Consider the following 23016-nt stretch of genomic DNA (forward strand, 5'->3'; position numbering starts at 1 on the left):
AATCTCTTACCATCAAGTGAGCCGTACGCTTGCTTGCCGAACTAGTGATATATATATAAAAAAAACTAAACTTGACAGACATCACTATTGCGTAAAAATAACATTGGAAACCATACCGCACAGAGATAGCTCGTAGCCAAAATCGATTAGTTAATCGTTAAAAACATAGACGTTTACTGAAAGAATTTTAGTACCAAATTCAGAAAGAAAAATAAAAAATAGGTAAAGTTAATTTTACACGCCTTAAAGTGGCTGCTGGCAATATTCATTTTTTTTTCGATATTATGGGCTACATTTCTTAAATGAATCTGAGGCGATTATAAACTGAAACCGATAAATTAATAAAATACTTCAGTATGCACGAAATTATATTACCCTTATAAGGGCAAAAAAGCTAGATCTTAAAAGCAATACAATCTAAAGAAACTCTTTATAAGGGGATTTAAAATTTTATACGGGATGGAATTCCCACAAACACATTCGATTTTATGTGATGATACATTTAGACTGTTTCTAGGTTTTAGTCTTGAAGAGGAAAACCTTGATATTGGTGCAAAAAAGTTGTAGCGTTATATATATATATATATATATATAGTAGTAGATTACTTTTAGATTCATATCTCGTCACTACATATTTATGATTTAAAATGAAATTATAGATTTTTTATGCAAAATTCTTGTACCGATATGTTATACATACACAATTACTTTTAAAGGTAACAAACTAATTATAACGTTTCATTTATTTTAAAATTCAAATATCAAATCATATAAAATATTTTATTTTATTTCTGTTAACGAAAATTACTTTGCCACAAGAAGATTAGCTGAAATTATGATTACAAAATTATAGAAAATATAAAAGAAATCCTTTGGCATACACTAACATGACAAGGTAAGTTTTGAAACACAGTAAAATAAGGGGTTTTGTTTATGTGTACTTGCAGACAAACTAGTTTGTGTGTTAAGTAGTCATCAATTTATTACAATCAATATTGTATTTTATTGTATTGTATTGGGCTCGATTTTCCGCATTAAGACGCAAGAGTGGTCCATTGTGCGTAAAAAATGGGCTGACTAGTTCAGACAGCCCAGCTCCTTCCAGAAGCTCAGAAGCCTCCTGGGGCGTTCACAGGCTTCTCGGAGCGTCCTTATTTCTTTAAGGATGGTAGCCCGGTGTGCGGCCACTCCCTCGCATTCCAGGATTACGTGGGCGGCTGTTTCTTCAGCATTGCATTCAAGGTGAATAGTTGGTGATTAAGTGCCATATGGCCGGTAATCGTGCCAACAACTATTCGGATGTCCAAACGGTTAAGACTGAGCAGTCGGCACGCTAGGTGCGGTGATACTTCCGTGAGTATCAATTTAGACTGTCTACAGCCGGTTTGGTTTGCCCAAAGAGCATTGTGATTTGCACGTGTACGTTGCCTTACCCACGAGCGCAGTTGTCCAAAAGGTAGCGGCATAAGGATAGTTGGGCCGGCAACCTTTGTATTGGACCCCTGTCTTACAAGCTCGTTGGCAGCATCGTTACCGTGTGATCCACTATGTCCTTTTATCCACTAGAGGATTACCTCATTATTTGAGGCTAATACTTCCAGGGTTTGATGACATTTGTATATAAGACTAGAGTTGACCGAGTTGCTCCCTAGTGCTTTAAGGACAGCCATGCTGTCCGACAGAATACGGATTTTGCAATCCCTAATGCCTTTTGACAGGACGGCGGTGGCTGCATGGGTTATCGCAACACATTCACATTGAAAGATGAACTGTGTCGGCCCAGCGTTAGTGATAAATTGATATTAAGGTCTTGTGAGTACACTCCGGCACCGGTGCTAGACCTCATTTTGGAGCCATCCGTGTAAATGCGGACCTCGCGTATGCCGGATTAGTCTCTTTCAGCCTCAAACGGTTGTATATGGTACTTTCTCTCGAAAATATGTTGTTTAGGAATCCTATCACAAGGAGCAGCAAGTAGTGGCTCATAGCTCACAAGGTTGCTCCAAAGTCTCTTGTGTGGACCCTCCTGGTTGCACCACAAGCCCAAGTGTTTCAGCCTGATAGTTGACATAGCCGCCTCCTGTTGTATGAACAAGTCAAGCGGTCCCAGGTCAAGCATAACCTCAAGAGCTGCTGTGGGGGCGGTACGCATGCAGCCAGTGATTGCAGAGCATGCTATTCTCTGAAACCGCTGGAGTTTATTCTTAACGGTTGTAAGTTCTGTTCTCTGCCACCAGATTACCGCACCGTAGGTGATTATAGGCCTGACAATAGTTTTGTAAAGCCATAGAGTAATTTTAGGTGATATGCCCCAGCTTTTGCCGAGGAGCCTTTTGCATTGGCAGAGGATTATGCTGGCTTTGTTGATTTTTGAGTCTAGATGCCTGTTCCAAAGAAGTTTACTATCTAGGATTACTCCAAGATATTTGACCTCCTTGGTTAGGGCAAGACTGGTGTCAAATAATTTAGCGAGTTTAAGGTTCCCTAAATTCCGTTTATTTGTGAACATCACAAGTTCCGTCTTTGCGGGGTTCACTGTTAGTTCGTGGTCCATACACCACTGTTCAACGACTTTTAGTGCGGCCCTCATTTGGTCGCAGACTGTCCTCTCAGATGGTTCACTGATGAGTACAGTTAAGTCGTCTACATAGCCCACTGTGAGAAATCTGCGGTCGTTGAGCAAGGTGATCAGTTCATCGATCACTATGTTCCACAGGAGTGGGGAAAGGACCCCCCCCCCATGCGGACACCCCCTCGCTACAACGCCTCTAGTTATTTCATTCACAGTGAATTGGATGGCCCTGTACTTCAGCATGCTGTCAATCCACCCGGCAATCGTGTTATTAACTCCATGCTTGGTCAGGGCCCGGCTTATGCTGGTGAACTTAGTTTTATCAAAGGCCCCTACAATATCAATAAAAACGCCTAGGGTTGATATTTTGTGATGGAGATTGCCCTCTATATAGGATAGGATTACAATAAATATTTGCTATACGTTACCATCGTTCAAATATTTTGTAAATAATGTTTACAGATGTGACATATAATGATGAGATACGAGTATAGCAATTTAAACAGTTCAGTACTTCGTAACACATGGTAAATTTTCTCTTTATCTTAAATGTTGTTTACATTACATCACACGTCGTATTTGTTTCATTTTATTTTATAATACTTTAAATAAGATTTATATGCTAAACATAAAGGTAATATTTTCATGTTTTTAATAAATTATTATCTTAATAATAGATTTGGCAAGTTGGCTTTTGCCGCAGTTCTTAAATTATCTAATAAATAATAATTGTGTTTGCTCGCAAACGAAAAAAAAACCGACTTCAATTACATCGACGAGTAATACAACGTAGATCGACGAAAAAATAGTCAAGTAACTACGCGTTATCAAAGATTACTCAAAAAGTAGTTATCAGAATCAGATTCAGTAAAATTTATATGTGACCACATGACAAACACCAGCTTTCGATTAAATTAAAAATTATCAAAATCGGTACACCCAGTAAAAAGTTATTGCGGATTTTCAAGAGTTTCCCTCGATTTCTCTGGGATCCCATCATCAGATCCTGGTTTCCTTACAAAGAGAGAATGATTTGACTTATCCTTCAATTTCATGCCTCCGACTGCATATTATCTACGACGTTGCATAAAGTTTCGAAGGACTACCATATTAATATATTTTAAATGTACAGCACAAAATGTTTGATATTGTTTCTATTTATTTCGCTGACTTTGTGTGCATATTGAATTTTTATCTTGTTCCAGCTTTTTAAGTTGATTTTCTATTAGTTGTTCTTCACGCAGGCGGGTTTTTTGTTTTTTTTTTTAATTATTATTTTATTTATGTCTTTTTAGTCAGACAAATTACGTAATCGGTTCAATTCATTTAAAACAGTTTACATCATGTGGTTGATTAAGTAATTTTTTAGGGTCAAGAGAACTGATAGCAAGCCCGGAGAAAGAGATCTCACTCTGCTCAAAGCAACGTAAGCCTGACCTTTAGCAAATAGGTGACTGCTTAAGTCAACAACTATTAGTTTTAAAATAATGAAATTATTATTAAAATTATTTGTTTGTATTTGGTATTATGTATCTGTTATTGATTTTATTAATGTAATTGTAAATTGGTGTGACATTTATTAATTTTTATTTGTAATTTTAATTGTATGTTTTTTTTTAACCATTGTATTTTATTAGAAAGGCTACACCCCGAAGTTGATCGTCGCCTAGGAGGCGAGTTTAGCATGGCATAGGCGTGGGAAAGAACAAAGTCCACATTTTTTAAACTTTAATATTGTATTTCTTTATTAGTATTACGGTTATAATAATCATGATATACCTTTTTAAAATCCTTGTATTTTGCCCTTCAATTTGATACCCATATTGTAGTATTCGAGAAAAAAAATTTTTTTCACTAACTACAACGGCTTCGCGCAGCTGCCATGTTTGATTTTTTTTTAATGTCACCTAGCTAAGAACACTTGGGCAGCTAAGACGAACCTAACGATACCTCAATTATGTAAATCCGTTCAGTGGTTCTGGAAATATGAGGTAGTAAAGAATATTACATACAAACATACATACATACAAGATACGCGCGAAAAACATAACCCTTCCTTGGCAGTCGAGTAAAAAAAAATACAGTCGAATTGAGAACCTCCTCCTTTTTTGGAAGTCGGTTAAAAACAATATCTAATTCATGTTTTTCCCCAATAGGAACGGTTTAAAATTGAGCTGTTTGCATAAATAAATGGTAAATACAACAGAGTAATCTAAAATATGTAAATTATTTGTTCTCAGTTTACAATGTTAACATATAATTGATCAAGTTATGTTTTGAGTGAGCGTTTCTAATTAAAACGTAATGGAGTCGATAGTCTATAATGCCATTAATGAGTTCTCATACTCATACAAAAGGAAGGTAGCTTTATAATTTGTTAACGTCAAAGTTTCTACTTGAATGTATATATGTATATTTATCTTATATATAAAATTCTCGTGGCACCATCTTAGTTAAAATACTCCTCCGAAACGGCTGGACCGATTTTTATGTAATTTTTAATGCATATCTGGTAGGTCTGAGAATCGGCCAACATCTATTTTTCATACCTCTAAGTTATAAGAGGGGGGGATTAAGGGGGTTAATAACATATATGGCAAAACAACGTTTGCGGGGTCAGCTAGTATTCTTATAAAAATGTGTAATGTCGAATGTTATCTACCCTGTATGGGTTTTCATCAATTAAAAATTAACAAATTATGTAACTATCCGTTTCCGTCTCACATAGTTTTATTGATTTACCATTATTATATATGTTGTATTTGCGTGTATTTTCTTTTTTGTATACAGTTCTATAAGTATATATTAAAATGTTTTCTAGACTTGTTTTTGCTTGAGTATTTGAAGATGCAGTCTACGGCTGTAAGCAATAGGCCTAAATAAATCTAAGTTGGAAATTAATTATTTACGAGCGACAGAAGTTAAAGTCTCCGATATAATAAATGTAATCTATACGGTGGATAAACATAAAGAGGCTCTTCAGTAAAATTACAATTTAAAATTGTCAGAACTTTCTGATTTATTATTCTCAAAATATTATCGAATTAAAGAGAAAATTCGAAATGCTATTTAAATTACTACGAATGTACACATTTTTAAAAGGAAAAGTCGATATTTGTAAGAATAATTGTCTATATTTGTAAGATATTTAATAAATTTGTTATATGGACGATTTTATATAAAATAGATGAGAAGAAAAGAAGATGAGAATAACTAAGAACGTTACAAAATTTAATGTACAATGCCAATTGAATTACATATAATTGTGTTTGCACGCAAACGAAAAAAAAACGGACTTCAATTACATCGACAAGTAATACAACGTAGATCGACGAAAAAATAGTCAAGCAACTACGCGTTATCAAAGATTACTCAAAAAGTAGTTATCAGATCTCGATAAAATTTATATCTGACATGATAAACATCAGCTTTCGATTAAATTAAAAATTATCAAAATCGGTACACCCAGTAAAAAGTTATTACAGATTTTCGAGAGTTTCCCTCGATTTCTCTGGGATCCCATCATCAGATCCTGGTTTTCTTATCACGGTACCAAACTAGGGATATCCCCTTTCCAACAAAAAAAGAATTATCAAAATCGGTATATCCAGTAGAAAGTTATGCGGTATAATATAACGTAGGTCGACGAAAAAAGCGTCAAGTAAAAACGCATTATTAGATACAACTCGAAAAGTAGTTGTTAGATCTCAAATAAATTTAAATGGGACCAATTGGCACACACCACCTTTCGATTAAAACAAAATTTGTCGAAATCGGTCTACCCGGTCAAAAGTTCTGATGTAACATACATAAAAAAAAAAAAAAAATACAGTCGAATTGAGAACCTCCTCCTTTTTTGGAAGTCGGTTAAAAAGAGACCGGCCTGCAGCTAGTCTGGCAGTGAGGCTGGCTATCTTTGCAACAACAAAATTTTCATAGAATATAATATGACTGTTTGCCAATCATAGCAGCCAGGTAGCATAGGTATACCTAAGAGCTTAAAGTCGTCTTTAAAATACTCGCTTTTCTTACCTACTAGATAAACTAATTTATCGAAGTGGTACTAAAACTTTACTAACGTATATTATCCGATTTCTGCTCAGTAGGAACGGCAGTGTGATATATCATTAATCTTAAGAGGTGGCCCATTTAACACGAATAAAACTCGGTTGCCATCATTCTGTTGTATTAAAGTTAGGTACGGAAAGTCATACATGAACGAAGTATAATACATATGTAAATTGTTAAAAGAAAACTCTTTCAGCTTTATAACGCATACTAAGTTTAATAATAATTGTAAGTGTTTAAAAGACATTTGTTGTATTTACCTGCCCACATTATTAAAATTTATTCATATATTACATACTCCTGTGAAATTATTCAATTACGATTTCAATTATCAACCTTGCTGACAAAAGTCCCTAAATTAAAATAAAAAATAAAAAAAAAGAGAAAATATGATACCATCTCTATTTTATTTATTTACCTACAAAATATAAATCTAAACATTAATAGCCTAGTGAATGGCTAGCCTGATGTTCCGAAAAAAAAAACTTGAACGTTTCAGGGAGGCTTAGGACCACAGGCCACAGAAATACTCTGTGCTTAGGACACTCAAAATTAGAATATTATATGGTTTAATTTTATGTTATTTGAAACTTCCCTTAGCTAGCTATAAAATCTAGCTCAGTAATCAGACGAAAATAAAATACAGTTATACGAGTACACATCATATAATTTTTATTTTCCTATTATGTTAAAAATACGGTTAATTTTAGCCAGCTAAAGGATTCAAGTTACCTTATTATTAACAGTATAACTTTACTGAAAAGCACTTTTACGTAATAAATGCAAATGGAATAATTAAAGTCCACAACACAACGACCCACGGGAGTGGCTACGCGAACCAATTAACTTTTTATCCACAAGCAGTGAGAAAAGCAACGGTCAGTGCACAAATTGTACCTTTAAGTTTTAACTACAAAATATAGTTACTAATTCTAAGGAAAGTTTACCTACATTATTCCTTTGGGAATACGTACTTCACGGCTAATAGCCTAATAAAAAGCTTAAGTTATTAATTAATACAATTTTTATACTAAATTTTTATAATATAGTGTATACTTATTTAAAAAAATTACATATCTATACAACAAAAGTGGAAAAAATAGTATTTTAGATGTTATTATAATTAAGAAGGATTTAGGGTCGAGCCTAAGGCCGTCACATTGTGTTACTAAGATTTGATGGTATTGTAGGTATATGTATATTCGATTCAGCCTGTAATATCCCACTACTGGGCACAGGCCTCTTTCCCCATGTAGGAGAAGGATCAGAGCTTAATCCACCACGCTACTCCAATGCGGGTTGGCGGATATATTCCCTACTATGAGTAACGATCGCTATCAGGTGTACATGATAACAACCGGAACCGACGGCTTAACCGTGCTCTCCGAGGCACTTCGGGGAGACCCACAAGGACTGCACAAACATCCAGACCACGGCAAACACCTGTATGGCCAGTACAAGTGTACAGGTACATAATATGTATATTCATGACCCATTGTCTTGAACCTTTATTCTGGCTGCTATTCGTAAAGTATAAATTTACAGAATAAAACAAATAGCGTTGGATCTTATCTACATTTTTGAAGTAAAACTTCTTTACGCACGCTTGACTTGGTGAGTAAGCTGATGAATACGTGACGAGAGCGTTACGAAAGATTTCGGTCGAAGTTCGGGGCGAGAGGAATTTGAGAGGGAGATATAAGTTAGATGGAGCTAAAGAAGTTTTACTTCAGTCGTGTGGTCTAAAGCAAACTCGGTTTTCATTGATAATATGTTTTAAGTAAGGAAAATACTTCGTTATTGCGTAAATACCAAGTTCAACTCTTCATATATCTAGGTATAGAGCATGCTCTATTATAAGTATATTAATTTTAGTATACTACTAAAGATGAGCAGACTTAGTAAAGCTGAATCCCATCTAGGACAGACGATTAAATTTATATTCATCAAGTAATGTTTTTATAACTTTAAAAAGATATACCATTAATTTTGCTGAAGTTTCTCAATAAAATCTTCGTTCCGAATTTAGCAGAATTTACAAGTATTTTTAATATGTTATATAACACACGTCATAAGTGCATATGAAGCCTTTAAATCGTACAAGTAAAGTGAACTATGGGTTTAGACAAAAAATGAGAAAGGTTTATTTGTTACTATTAAACTAAAAAAGTATTGAATTTTTCAATACTTATTTTACAAATACAAGATACGTTTATCTTGAAATATCATACTAATGATAAATAAATAAATATCAATCTAATAAATGTGGCGAAACTGAAAAAAAAAAGATTACGTATACGAACATAATACAAATGGATTATGTCAAAGTATGATATTATCACAAGCAGCTTTAAAACATTAGTCACAATTTAAATTAATAAAACCTAAATTATTTAAATATGAAATCGATGAAACCGAAACTACTCAAATAAGAAAATAGTAATAGATAATGTTAACTTATGAATTTATGATTATAAGACGCTGTAATATAAAGTCGGAATTTAAATTGATAAACATCAATTTAAATTACGACTCTATAAGTATCTCAATAAAAACATATGGTTACAATCGTTAAACGTAAATGTACTATTAAACTATATATAATGAACTATTAAACTTACTTGATAAGCTAGAATTTGATGAAGACGAATCACTTCTATATATTCCTTTAGAGAAAACACAACAAAACATTATAAGGATAAATTTGACTAGTTACTCCGGTGACAAATTGTAAGAGTATACTGCTTTGTACAGGGACCATCGTCTAATGGATATGATTCAACACTCAACCAATATGGTACCATTATAATGTATTCTGTCATGCAACCAACTAAAAAGGAACAATCCATAAAAATACTCATGCAATATATTCGGTACATATGAATTTCTAGACAGTATTAACTAACGTTTTTTATTTATGTTTGAGTCGTATTTTTAAAGTGATATCGGTTTTGACTATAAAAGCGAAAATAAACAAATACTGTTAGTCAGTTAGTCAGAACATCAGAAAAAGTTGAATTAATTTGTGTTGTCTGGAAGAAATTACTAATAGCCGTAAGTCCGCCCATTGTGCTTCACAATCTGTAATTATCTTAAAATATGTTTAATATGTAACATGTAGTTGTGGTGAACAACCTTGAAGATACCTTGGCTTCCTAGGCGACCTACCTTGGCGCTAAGTATAAAAAATATTGAGAGTGGAATCATGTGAAACAACGCTGGGCAGTAACGCTGAGAGTGATAGTTTACAGCGCTTTTAGCTGTATATGCAATATAGTACAGCATTTCCTGAACCGATACGAATATCAAACGTCTATTTATGTTTTGTTTTTAGAGTTCATTGCGAGTATTTTAATTACTAAATTATAATTTAATTCATAAAATGGCAATTTTTAGTTTTTAAATATTGAGGTAATCGTTTTTAAGGAATCAATTCCAGTCGCCTATAACGGAGCTGAGACACACATTTTTTTTTAGTAAATTTTGAACATTTCTAGTGCTGTGTGGCTACGGCACTAAAGAATTTAGCCACCCCTTCTCTTCCCGTGGGTGTCGTAAGAGGCGACTAAGGGATAACAAGGTTCCACAACCACCTTGGAACTTAAGAAGCCGACCGATGGCGGGATAACCATCCAACTGCTGGCTTTGAAATACACAGGCCGAAGACGGGCAGCAGCGTCTTCGGTGCGACAAAGCCAGTACTGCGGTCATCAACCCGCCTGCCCAGCGTGGTGACTATGGCAAAACACATGAGTTCACGTTATTTTTGGCGTAAACTTGTGGAGGCCTATGTCCAGCAGTGGACTGTATAGGCTGTAATGTTTGAACATTTCTAGTAATATGTTGTATCTCGAAACGGTGTTAAGAATAATATAAGATCATTCAAAAAAGAGTTTCAAAAGAGACTATCCTTGCGCGTTTAAATTTCTATTTGTCGTAGTGCCATTTAGTGAGTATATTATTTGACCTGAAATCAGGGTTTGCTCCCAGGGGGATTGTTAACGAATCTGTCTATTTGATGATTTTCAATTTATCCTCATCACTTTTCGGGTCTCGTATACCAGTATATTTATTGCAAAACACATCTTATGTTCATTCGCAGTAACTGATCCAAGCATACCGTTGTCTTATTGCGTATTTAGGTAGAGTTGATGGGTACCATCCATCAATGTGTTTTACAATTAACGCCTCATTAGGGTTTAACCAAAAAGCAATATAAATAAAAAAAATAAAAATGCACAAACAAAAAAATCAGTTTATGTAAGCCGCAATTTTTAGAAATATTGTTTCTCGCAATAACGAACCAATTTTAAATACATATATCGAACCAGTTGTTAATATATTTTTGGTACAAGCCTAAACATAAGTGTTAAAGTTTTATGACGATGAAATTAATAGTTACAAACTTACAACATTTCGTAACAATTTAATGTCTGGTAATATTTAGATGAAAGCTATAAATATAATTATATCATAAGTTTAAGTTACTCAAACATGCATAAATTGGAGAACTAGTCAAAAATTTTACTAATATAACTTCCGGAAACAGGCAGCCAGGCATCCACTCAATCATTCGTTATATGAATTCTCTATGAATACATTAAAATTAATAATTAACTAACGCGATATTCATAATATTAATTTCGAGAACTACCCATAATTAAACGTGTACGCGGTTTAATACTTTTCAATTTCAATTTATTATTTTGGCATGAATATATTCAAGTACATTTACTACTATAAATTAACGCGAGGAGTATTTCATTGTATTTATTTTATAATTAATGGCCTAATTTATGTCTGCTCGGATTATGTAAAAAATAATTAAGTTGTCGTTATGAATTTTATTTATTGACAATATATATATATATATATATATATATATATATAATTTAATATTGCCAGCTTATGCAATCCCTGCTGAAAGTTCCAAATAATAAGCGATGATTGTATATTGTAGTTATTGTATCTGGAATCCAGACAGATCTATCTGGATCCAGATATCATTATCATTTGTTATCATTTGGAATAACATACACATTTATTAATTATTATGTTTCTAAGGGATATACAATATTTACGTATGTTTATTCCACGAGTAACTTCACTAATTCTCAAAAACCGAATTAATCTGTACTCTGTTTATCGAACATTCCTCGAGCAAGTAAGGTTTGTATTTTAGAGATGAAATAAAATACAAACAAAGATAAAATAAACATTAAAAGAAAATTCATTAGACTTTTTTTATTTCAGTAATAAAAATGATGTCTAAAAATAGCAAATGAATAACAATTTTGTTCATATGTTAGGGAAATAACCTGAGGTACCGTCTGGCGGTCGATGTCTCTGTCTGCCGTTCCACCAGCACCCACAACACGGCATAATTACAAATGTTCACAGTGCATACTTAAACATCTACAAATTTTATATGACATGACATGAAACGCAAATTCAAACATCTTCTTCAATGTTTTTGAATAACATGAAATTTTCCATTATTTTTAGAGACCCTTATATGGTTAACCAAATACCACTTCTTTATTTACGTATTTTACGTGTATAAAGATAATGATTGTCTCGTTAAGTGATTGACTCATAAAAGCTTCACTAGTTCTTACGCAGCCAATAAATCTAAAGTGTATGAGAAACCAGAAACAACGCGACAGCACGCCTGGCGCCGGCCGCGCTCTGCGCTCGACTGCGGCCTTGCGATGAGGATATTATATTTTCAGTTTTCGTCATTTAATAGAAAAGCAAATAAAATTGCCAACGCATATATAGGAGACATGCCAATTTTATAGCCTACGAAATGACATTAGACCTTATTTACTTAATTTTATATTTCAACCTTTTCATTTAATTTCCACTAAATAAAGGTTTGCATTAGTCTCGAAGCGCAATTTCTGTTCAAAAAACTACAAAACTCGTCCCGTTTGCATTATAATTGAGGCTCTAGTTTCGCTTTTCCTTATACTCGATGATACTCGAGACTAAAAATTTGAACTATATACCTAATAGATACAGTTTTCAATAGTACAACTACAATTGATTGGTTCAATATTCACTAATATACCTTTATATTTGTAGCTGTTCCTATATCTGCTGTTGTTTCCAACCGCTCTGGTGTACTAGTGCGAGTAGTCGCCTAAAACACCGACGGTTTGCTGGTTCGATTCCCGCTCGGGATGGATATTTGTATTTGTACAATTGTTTTTCCGGTTTGAATGTCTGTCCGAGGAGCACGTTAGACCGTCGGTCCCATTTGCTATCGTAAATAGCTGACAGCGAACATATCCGCCAACCCGCAGTGGATGTGGATGTGGATTAAGCTCCAATCCTCCACCTGCACGGAGAAAGGGGTATATGCCCAGCAGTATGATGTCACAGACTGAATCGTGATCGTTGAATCGTAAATAAATCTTAACTAAAATAAAATACAATTTTTATTTGCTACTCTGACACAGGTATACTATTTCTAAAATATGGCCTATAAATTTCATTACATAGTATAAGATAAGGGAAAAACTTACCAGTAGCAGATCCTGTGTTGATTGCAGGTTTTTTCATAGTGCTTGATTGTTTTTTCTCCGATAACTGTGAAGGATCATCTAAGGATTTGTTTGAGCGGGTCTGAAGCGGTGCTTTTGAAAATGGAGTAGGAGATGTAGGCAAAGATACCGGTGATGATATTCGTAATGGCGAAGTTGGTGTACCAAAATTAGATGGAAGAGATAATTTTGATTCTGAAGTTACAAAAGATTTTGCTACATGCAAAGACGGATCATCTGCAGCGTCTGTGCATAGAACGGTGGGCAGAGATATTTTAAGCGAATTATTTATTGTAGGTGCTGTTTCTTCGTTTTGTAGCGTATCAGACATATCGATCTGTAAATAGAAAAAAAAAATACATTACAGCAATGTAAGGTTTTTAAGATGCTTAAAAATATTGCAACAATTTATCCGTACACTTCAATATAGTATAATTAAAGATATTGACGAAAATATTTTCAGTATTATGTACTATTTCTTCATAGCTATCTATAAAAATAGTTCACAAATAGAAAATAAAATATTTGGCAGACAAAACGCAATAAATCTAATTGTTTAAACATTTCAGCACGAGTTTTAGCATGAAACTTGGAATGATTGAACAACTGTTACATCTTAAAATACTATAAATTAAAAAAAAAAGTATCTATTATACTAAATTTTATAATCTTAAAAAGAGTTAATAGACCTTAGAATAATACGTAGCAAACACACGAAACAAATACCTAGATAATAAATTAACCTATTCGTGTAATATTTGCTAGTTCAACAGAACAACGATATGACTGGATAATAAATACGATAACGCTTTACTACGCGATGTCACCTGGGCGATATAGCGATACCGTTACATATATATAAAAATTTCGTGTCACGTTGTATGTTAGCGATAAACTCCGAAACTACTCAACCAATTTTTATCAAATTTTGTAAGCATCTGTAATTTGGTCCAACTTAGGAGCGAGGGTAGTTTATCTCAATTATTGATCTCAATATTTGTTATTGCCAAATAAATGATTCTTTGACGACATTAGTGTGTATTTATCGGTTATTTTTATAAAATCCTAATAGATGGCGATTTGCTATCTAAGTTGAACAGATATTCGGTAGATGGTGCCGTATTTCTGTTTCTCTATAAGATGGCGGTTCGGCATCTATGTTGCTCAGATATCTGGTAGATGGCGCCGTATTTCTATTTGTAGATTATAGATGGCGCGTTTGAATATGGAATTTACGTATATTTTATTTTTAATAAATTATTATTACTAACTACACAACGCGAGGCTGGGTTAGCTAGTATTAGATAATTTTTACTTGCACTAATTTTACAACGCGTTGGCGCAACGGTCACAGCACCGGTTCGTGGCTGTTGCACTGGCGATAGCGGGTTCGATCCCCGCACATGATAAACATTTGTATTGGCCATACAGATGTTTGCAGTGGTCTGGGTGTTTGTGCAGTCCTTGTGGGTCTCCCCGCCGTGCCTCGGAAAGCCGTCATTCCCAGTCGTTATCATGTACACCTGATAGAGATCCCTGATCCTGATTGACCAGTCACCTATATACATATGTTATCGATCATAAAATAAAAATATTTATAATTCATTCATTAAAAAAATCTTGTAGTCGTAGTCGTTTGTAAAGAAAAATAAAATAAACTTCATAATAAAATACTCCGATACATTAAATTTTCAAATAGTAAAATGTAAATATAAACTAAGGGCAGGTAATATAAATAAAAAAATCTAGTGCAACTTAAAACATTAAATTAAAAACTGTCAATCGTGGTATGTAATATTATAGAATATTAAAAAAATGTAGACAATTTGATAGCAAACAGACGGGACAAACACCTATCTTCCTTTAAGTGTAATATATCCTATTATTAATATTATAAACGCGAAAGTTTGTATGTATGTAAGTAGGATGTATGGATGTTTGTTCCTCTTTCACGCAAAAACTACCGAATGGATTTTAATGATAGTTTACTATAATTTAGCTTATACATTAGAATAACACATAGGCTATATAGTGTGTGAATTGTCCAAAATATAACGTTGATTGTCAAGTATGTCGGAAAAAAATCTGCCAGCTGCGAGCTATTCTGGCGTGCGCTGCAAAAACTGTAGAGTTTACACGTATATAATTTATAAGAGAAATGTTTATCTTAATTAGTCCTACAAAAAAGTCCACGACAGCATATATTTATCTTTTATGAGTAAGCCATTATCGCAAAAACAGTGACCCATAAATACAATAAAAATTGATAGTATATTTCTAATGCACATTTGGTAGTAAAAAATTAATTTTTATGTCACAGAACCAATTTTGATGAATTTTGGTATAAAGATAGATATTGAGAAGATAATAAGCTACTCGAAGTACTTACTAATCCTGCGCAGACAAAATCGCAGGTACCAGTTAGTTAGAAAATAAATAAAGCAAGATAAGACCGGATAAGAAATACGATAACGCTTTACGATACATAATGTAGTTTGGGCGATAGTGATACTTTTACATATAAAATTTAACATTCATTGTTTACTGACCTATTCCTTACTTGTTAGTGTAAAACAGTTTTTTTTTTTTTTTTTAATTTATGTATTAAACTTGTGATTCAACTTATGATTAGGTTGTGAGTAATAAACGTGATGCACCAACCTGTTATTTAGGACTTTTTACGCTCATATGTGTTTAAGTTTTATATAAAATTATTAGTTAATTTAGTGCCTGTTCATATTACCTAATAAGTGTTTAAAACCGCTAAAATGAATACATCAAAGATAAAAATCCCGTTTAAATTACGATTCATGAGTGCATTGCGAGTTATGCTAGACTCCTTTACAATCGTTTTCTTTAAGTTACGCTATTGGAGAAGAGGGAAGAAGATGCCACCGATTACAGATGATATTTTGAGACAACCGGCTGTGGAAGTCGCAAGGAAAATAAGAAACAAAGAGGTCAGTCACTTACTTATATATCTTACTTAACTTACTTATATAACTTACTTATATATCATCACACATCACTTCAGCCTATCGCAGTCCACTGCTGGACATAGACCTCAACAAAAGGCGCCAAAAATGGCATGAACTCACGTGTGTTGTCCATAGTCACCACGCTGGGCAGGCGGGTTGGTGACCGCAAGGCTGGCTTTGTCGCACCAAAGACCCTGTTGCCCGTCTTCGGCCGGGGGCATTTGTGTATTTGGAACCCAGCAGTTGGATGGTTATCTCGCCATCGGTCGGCTTTAACAGTTCCAAGGTGTTAGTAGAACTGTGTTATTCCTTAGTCGCCTTTTACGACACCCACGGGAAGAGAGGGGGTGGCTATATTCTTTACTACCGTAACCACACAACGAGCTAATATGTATATAATATATTATAAGAGTTATTTCTTTTAAAATTATGTATAACAAAGCTAATGTTTTTGTATCTCACATCACGGATGAACAAACGATGATTGGTCTAACAATATTACAATATTACTGTACGAAACTATATGAAAAAAAAAAATCTTTTAGATAACTAGTGTTGAGGTAGTTGACGCTTGTATTCGAAGAATAAAAGCCATAAACCCAATAGTTAACTGTTTGGTGGCAGATCGGTTTGAATTAGCTTTACAAGAAGCAAGAAAAGCCGACGAAATTTTACAAAGTGGCTCTAAAACTGTTGATCAGCTGATGCAAGAAACTCCATTTTTGGGGGTCCCATTCACAGCGAAAGATAGCATTTCCGTAAAAGGTACAAATTTTAGATTTTATAAATTAACTATTTATGTTTTTACAATACAAAATTTTCCACAGAATATTGTGATAGTAAAAATATTTAATGTTCGATATTTAAATCATTATTCATGTCATTAACAAAATGTTAATAATTCATAACATTAACAAAATGTCAATAATAAATAACTACTTATAGTAATGATGAATAATAAATAATTAACAGAAAGCAAGTATATTTCCTATGACATTATATTTTCTTACAATAAAACAGTGAAAATTAGTTCAGTAGTTTTATAATTTTGTTGATTGAATGAGTCACACAGAAGTTGTTCAGTTCCACCTCACAAGGATTTGGATCCTATGCCAAGTGGACACCTGATCGCAAACACAGATGAACACAACGAACATCTGTATAGACTATACAAATATTTATTATATGTGGAATCGAAGCCGCAATTGCTGGCCCCGTACCCAATTTCTGTGACTAATGCACCAGTATGGTCAAAACAATCTTTTCTAGTACAAGTATCACAAAAAATAAAGTCGAAAACGCAACAATTTTACCGCTTGTGACTGTGAGTTTTGTAAGTAAAGTAATCGTTAATGTTAAAAAAAACAACACTTGCTTCTTCTTCTTCTTCTTCTTTAGGTTAATGGCTTTTAATAGTGACAAATGAGCATATATGATTTCATCAATGTCACGTATAAAAAAAGCTTGTAACAGACTGTCACTAATATTTACTATTACTTAACATGTACAAAAATATTGCTTTAAGATAGAAAGAACGACAAGAGAAAAAAAAAAACTACTCGTAGTAAATTAAATCTATTGATGATTGTATGTTTATTAGAAGTAGATAAATTTCAAATTATTCAATAAAATACTATTTGGCACAATAATGATTTTCAAACATAGGACATGTTTAACAAAAGGCATGGGGATTTTGAGCCCGTGGATGTTAATTTAAAAAAAAAAATAGGATAAGCTTACAGTTGACAAATAAAACTATTTTCAGGTCTTCCTCAAACCGCAGGAATTTTTATAAGAAAGTGCTGTTTAGCAGAAGAAGATGCTAAAGTAATTGCATTGTTACGAGAAAATGGTGCCATTATTATTGGAGTAACCAATGTTCCAGAACTTTGCATGTGGTATGAGTTATACAAAATATTTTCGTCAACAAATCCTGGAAAAGCTTTTACAAATGTTGCTACGGAACGATAATTCTCTACAATAATTGTATATTTGATAGGTGGGAAAGTTACAACAAATTATATGGCAGAACTAGTAATCCTTACAATACTACCAGAATTGTAGGCGGATCGTCAGGCGGTGAAGGATGTATTCAAGCCGCAGCCGGTAGTTGCTTTGGAATTGGTAAGATAATTATTTTTATAATTCTATAGATCTATACATATAATAAAATGGTAGGATAGTCAAAACTGTACATTGAATATTTTTTTTAAAAGAATACTTTGGGGTGTGATCTACAATCGACACCGAAGCCAAAAATATAGTTTTTAGAATTTTTGTCTGTTTGTCTGTATGTAAGTCCGGGATAAACTCAAAAATGGATTGGCATGGATTTACTTCAAATTTGGCACAAATATTATTAAGAAGTCGGGTCAACATATAGGCTACATATTATCACGCTATCACCTACGGGGAACGAGCATTGAACCTTTATTTCTTCAATGCACTCTGTAACAACGTGTAATCTAACGACGCATATTTAAATGTTGTTGTTATTATGTTAATAACCATGCTATAAGCTAGCTTCACACTATAAATAAAGACATTCTGTAGTATATTTAGTATCAGCATTGCACCCGTGCGAAGCCGGGGCGGGTCGCTAGTAATAAATAAAAGTGAACGTATACGTACAGTAAGGCCCGTTGATGTAATGTAAAAATGGTTTGCAAAAGAATACACCTTTGTCTCTTTTGAAAATCTTTACTTTAGGTTCCGACATTGGTGGGTCTATTCGTATGCCGGCTTATTTCAATGGAGTATTTGGACACAAGCCATCAAAAAAAGTAGTTTCTAATCATGGGCAATATCCTATTGCCGAAACGAATATGGTAGATGAACTTTTATGTAAGTTTTTAATAACTTTTTGTTATAATCTATTATTTTTAAATAAATATATTTTTAAATAAATAAATCGAAATTCTTCTAGGCATAGGACCTCTAACAAAATTCGCCGTTGATTTAAAACATATTCTCAAGGTAATAGGTGGAGAAAATAGCAAGAAACTTAAATTAGACGAACCTGTCGATATAGGAAAAATTAAAGTATTCTACCAATACAGTAACAATGCTCCCATTACAAGCAAAGTAGATCCAGAAATTAAATCAGCAATAGATAAAATAATAAAGTACTTTGCTACTAAATACAAAATTGTAAGTGAGCAGAAAAATATTGAAGAGCTAAAAGTATCTGCTGGAATTTGGTTCTCTGATTTAGCATCAAGTGCATCTTCCGAGGTCCCAATGGGGGATTATTTAATGAAAAATTACAGCTACAGCGCAAACATCCGTGAAATAATGAAAAGTTTAGTGGGATTGTCAAAAAACACTTTAGTTGTGCTATTAGCAGCGCTGGCTGTTACTAAACCTGATAAAACGAAAAGTGAAGATGCTAAATATTATAAGGTTTTTGGTGATAATTTAAAAGAAATTTTCAAAGAAATGTTAGGTGATAATGGTATATTTATTTTTCCCGTGCACCCAACACCTGCACCATACCATAACCAAACCATATTAAGGCCTATGAACTTTATGTATACAGCGATAATAAACAGTCTGGGTTTGCCCGCAACAAGTGTTCCTATGGGATTAAGCAGTGATGGTGTTCCTATTGGAATACAAGTTATAGCGAATCTTGATAATGATAGGCTGTGTTTAGCTGTTGCTGAGGACTTAGAAAAAGAATTTGGTGGGTGGATAGAATCATAAAATTATAGGAAAAATATATTATTAAACATAATGAACGATATATAATAAATATAATGAAATAATGTAATACAAATTATAAACACTTATCTCACAATTATATCAAAATAAAGACAATAAATAAATAAATAAAGTGTAAAAAATTGAGTATTATATGTAGCACTTGTTCATTAGTTTTACAAAGAGAATGTTTAAAAACCGTATATTTTATCTACTGTGTATTATTTGAACTACCTAAAAATTGCTTTTACGTTATGTTTGTTAATAAAATGTATCTCTTAAGAATACAATGTAACAAGAATAAGATGTCCAAACAAATATTTTTGTCATTATAATGAAACAACCTTTTCGGATTTTACGGGAGTCCTCAAAGCGATTTCTTCCAGACAACCTTTAGGTATAGGAAAAGTGGTTAGGAAGTATACAAATAATTGTTATAGAAATTAGAAATAAATTACAATAGAATATAAAATTATACATATATACATACATAAATATACAAACATACTTACATACTCACAAATAGGGTCATATTTTACATGTCATATTTTAGGGTCAGCAACGCGCTTGTAATGCTTCTAGTATTGCAGACGTCTATAAGCTACGGTATTCGCTTACCATCAGGTGAGCCGTACGCTTGTTTGCGGACCAAGTTATATTAAAAAAACGCATTTTCAAATTTTGTATTATAGTTATATCATTAATAAGATAAGGTATCATTGTATCAACATGATTGTGATGGAAAAAAAAATTATTATTGCCTATTATATTTTTTCGATTAATACATATAAATAACATGTTTCGTCGCTTGCTGTTTTTGTTGCTTTTTTTTACTACATAGTGACCGGTCTTACCATTGACGTTTCTACCCACTTTTTGCTTTTTGTGACGATATTGTATAATTAACTATTGTTTATTACCGACACGCTCGACTAGAATAATTGTATAGATATTTAAAAATGTATTCTTTCCAATGTATTTCTCATATAAATGAATTGTTAATTCTTATGAGAATAAATATCTTTGACCTGGAATACTTGCTGACACCGAAAACGTTGTTTTGTCATATTTGTTATTAGCCCCCTTCATGTCCCCCTCCCCCTTTTAACTTAGGGGTATGAAAAATAGATGTTGGCTGATTCTCAGACCTACCCGATATGCATACAAAATTTCATAAAAATCGGTCTAGCCGTTTCGGAGGAGTATGGTAACTAACATTGTGACACGAGAATTTTATATATAAGATTACTCATAAGAAATACATAGATCACATCCCGATTCGAGGCTCAAATCGAAACCACTACATGCGAAGTAGAAAGCAGAATCACTGAAAACTGCGATCACGGTCTTGTCAAATTATTAATATTTTTTTTTTAATTTTGTTTTTATTCTAAACACGCTAATATAGGCGCTGTAATATACACGCTATAGGTACATTGTTGTGTTATAGAAAAATATAAGGTCTACTTATAAGAATTCGATTTATCTAGAAGAAATTGATAATTAGATAATTATAAGATATTGCAAGTATTGTAAAATACAGTCTCTCTCAATATCATATTTTTACTTGTAATAAAACTCTATTGTCACTTTGAGTAGATTTTGAATTTTTTGGAAGACACTAAAATCGACATTAAGACCACAAATGTATTTCTTTTTTCACATTTATCTGTCTTATTATATGTTGGCTACGCATCACGTCTAATGTACTGACAAGGTTTAAACAAAAGGCACGATTTGAACTCCTACTACGAATTAAGAAACAGGATACGTTTTATCCCGAAATTTAATACCTTCCTTTGAGCGAAGAATTCAATAAGGCGTTCCGATTTCATTCATCATTTTTTAGTAAAACTTCTTCACGCACGCTTGACTTGGGGAGTAAGCTGGTGAATGCGTGACGAGAGAGTTACGAAAAGCGTGATCGGGCGAGGCGACATGAAGTTGAGAAGGAGATATAATTATGTAAGTTAGATGGAGCTAAAGAAGTTTTACTTTAGTCATGTGGTCTAAACCACACTCGATTTTTGTTAGAGAGAATGCACCGAATATTGTCCGGTAAACATCACAAGGTATTTTGGTTTGTTAGTTTAGAAATTACAGATACAGATAAAACCCTCGATGATGCATATAGATAACTGGAAACCAGGAAGACACAGAAATATTTGAATGTACAGTTCGTTCTAAGTTTGTGTTTATTTTTTATTTTACATTTTACACATTTAATCATTATCATCACCATCATCACTTCAGCCTAATACAATCCACTGCTGGACATAGGCCTCCAAAAGCTAGCGCCAAAATGGCGTGAACTCGTGTGTTTTGCCCATAGTCACACCATGCTGGGCAGGCGGGTTGGTGACCGCAGGGCTGGCTTTGTCGCACCGAAGACGCTGCCCGTCTTCGGCCTGTTTATTTCAAAGCCAATAGTTGGATGGCTACTCCGCCATCGGTCGGCTTTATAAGTTCCAAGGTGGTAGTGGAATTGTGTTACCCCTTAGTCGCCTCTTACGACATCACACATTTAATAATAAGATAAAAATAAATAAATTGTACATAAATCGTTGTTGGTACATAAAACACGAATCTGTTTTGCAATTATGATCAGTCACGAACGTTGGTTTTAAAGACATTTTAGTCAATTAATGGTACTAAATAATAAATATTTATAACATTACCATTAATTACAGTTACCTACTATTACATTTATGAACAAAAAATATGTTTAACAATCATAGATAGTAAGTACCTAGTATTTTTTAAAGTCGGGCATTGTTTAAAGTAAGAACCTCGTGACGCGCACATAAAATTATATAAATAAGTAATCAACAAATAAGTAAAAATTGCATAACAGATTCAAGGGGAAAATCGAATACTTAACCCTGGAACGGAAAGCAGTTACTACGCATTAAATACCCGAAATTCCATGTGACGTCATGATGAGTCAGTCGGTCTATCGATAAAAAACCGGCAAGAGAATGAACATGCACGTAAAGAATATCAATAATGCTGTAAAATATTTAAACTTACACACTTTCAAAAAACAGCGACTTGCTTTTTTTTAGTTTTTTAGTTAGATTTTGAATTGTCTAGTAATTTTTCACTTTATTACGTAATTTAAGTATTTAGGTATTTTTATTATTATACT

The 23016-nt window shown here is 33.3% G+C and overlaps 2 protein-coding genes across 2 annotated transcripts in view; one reads left to right on the top strand and one right to left on the bottom strand.

Annotated features, from left to right (window-relative positions):
• LOC123660327 (cytochrome b5 reductase 4) overlaps positions 1-23016 on the bottom strand; it is an 86426-nt gene that overhangs the window by 49601 nt on the left and 13809 nt on the right. Inside the window, exon 3 of the mRNA XM_045595430.1 lies at positions 13171-13525. Coding sequence (XP_045451386.1) covers positions 13171-13519 — 349 coding nt within the window. The 5' untranslated portion in view covers positions 13520-13525. The remainder of the gene's footprint in view (positions 1-13170; positions 13526-23016) is intronic.
• Positions 15957-19871, top strand: LOC123660666 (fatty-acid amide hydrolase 2-like). Its single transcript, XM_045595719.1, has 6 exons — positions 15957-16148; positions 16712-16931; positions 17932-18064; positions 18166-18290; positions 18876-19010; positions 19093-19871. Exons 1-6 carry the CDS (start codon positions 15957-15959, stop codon positions 19869-19871), a joined length of 1584 nt encoding a protein of 527 aa, XP_045451675.1.

Source organism: Melitaea cinxia, chromosome 15, assembly GCF_905220565.1.
Source record: "Melitaea cinxia chromosome 15, ilMelCinx1.1, whole genome shotgun sequence".
Classification (NCBI taxonomy): Eukaryota; Metazoa; Arthropoda; class Insecta; order Lepidoptera; family Nymphalidae; genus Melitaea; species Melitaea cinxia.

Bases quoted from the DNA above. Each gene is read 5' to 3' on its own strand.
- LOC123660666 (XM_045595719.1), top strand. From the start codon at position 15,957: ATGAATACATCAAAGATAAAAATCCCGTTTAAATTACGATTCATGAGT. The intron at 16,149-16,711 runs GTCAGTCACTTA...AAAATCTTTTAG, and splicing joins GGAAAATAAGAAACAAAGAG to ATAACTAGTGTTGAGGTAGT. The intron at 18,065-18,165 runs GTATGAGTTATA...TATATTTGATAG, and splicing joins GTTCCAGAACTTTGCATGTG to GTGGGAAAGTTACAACAAAT.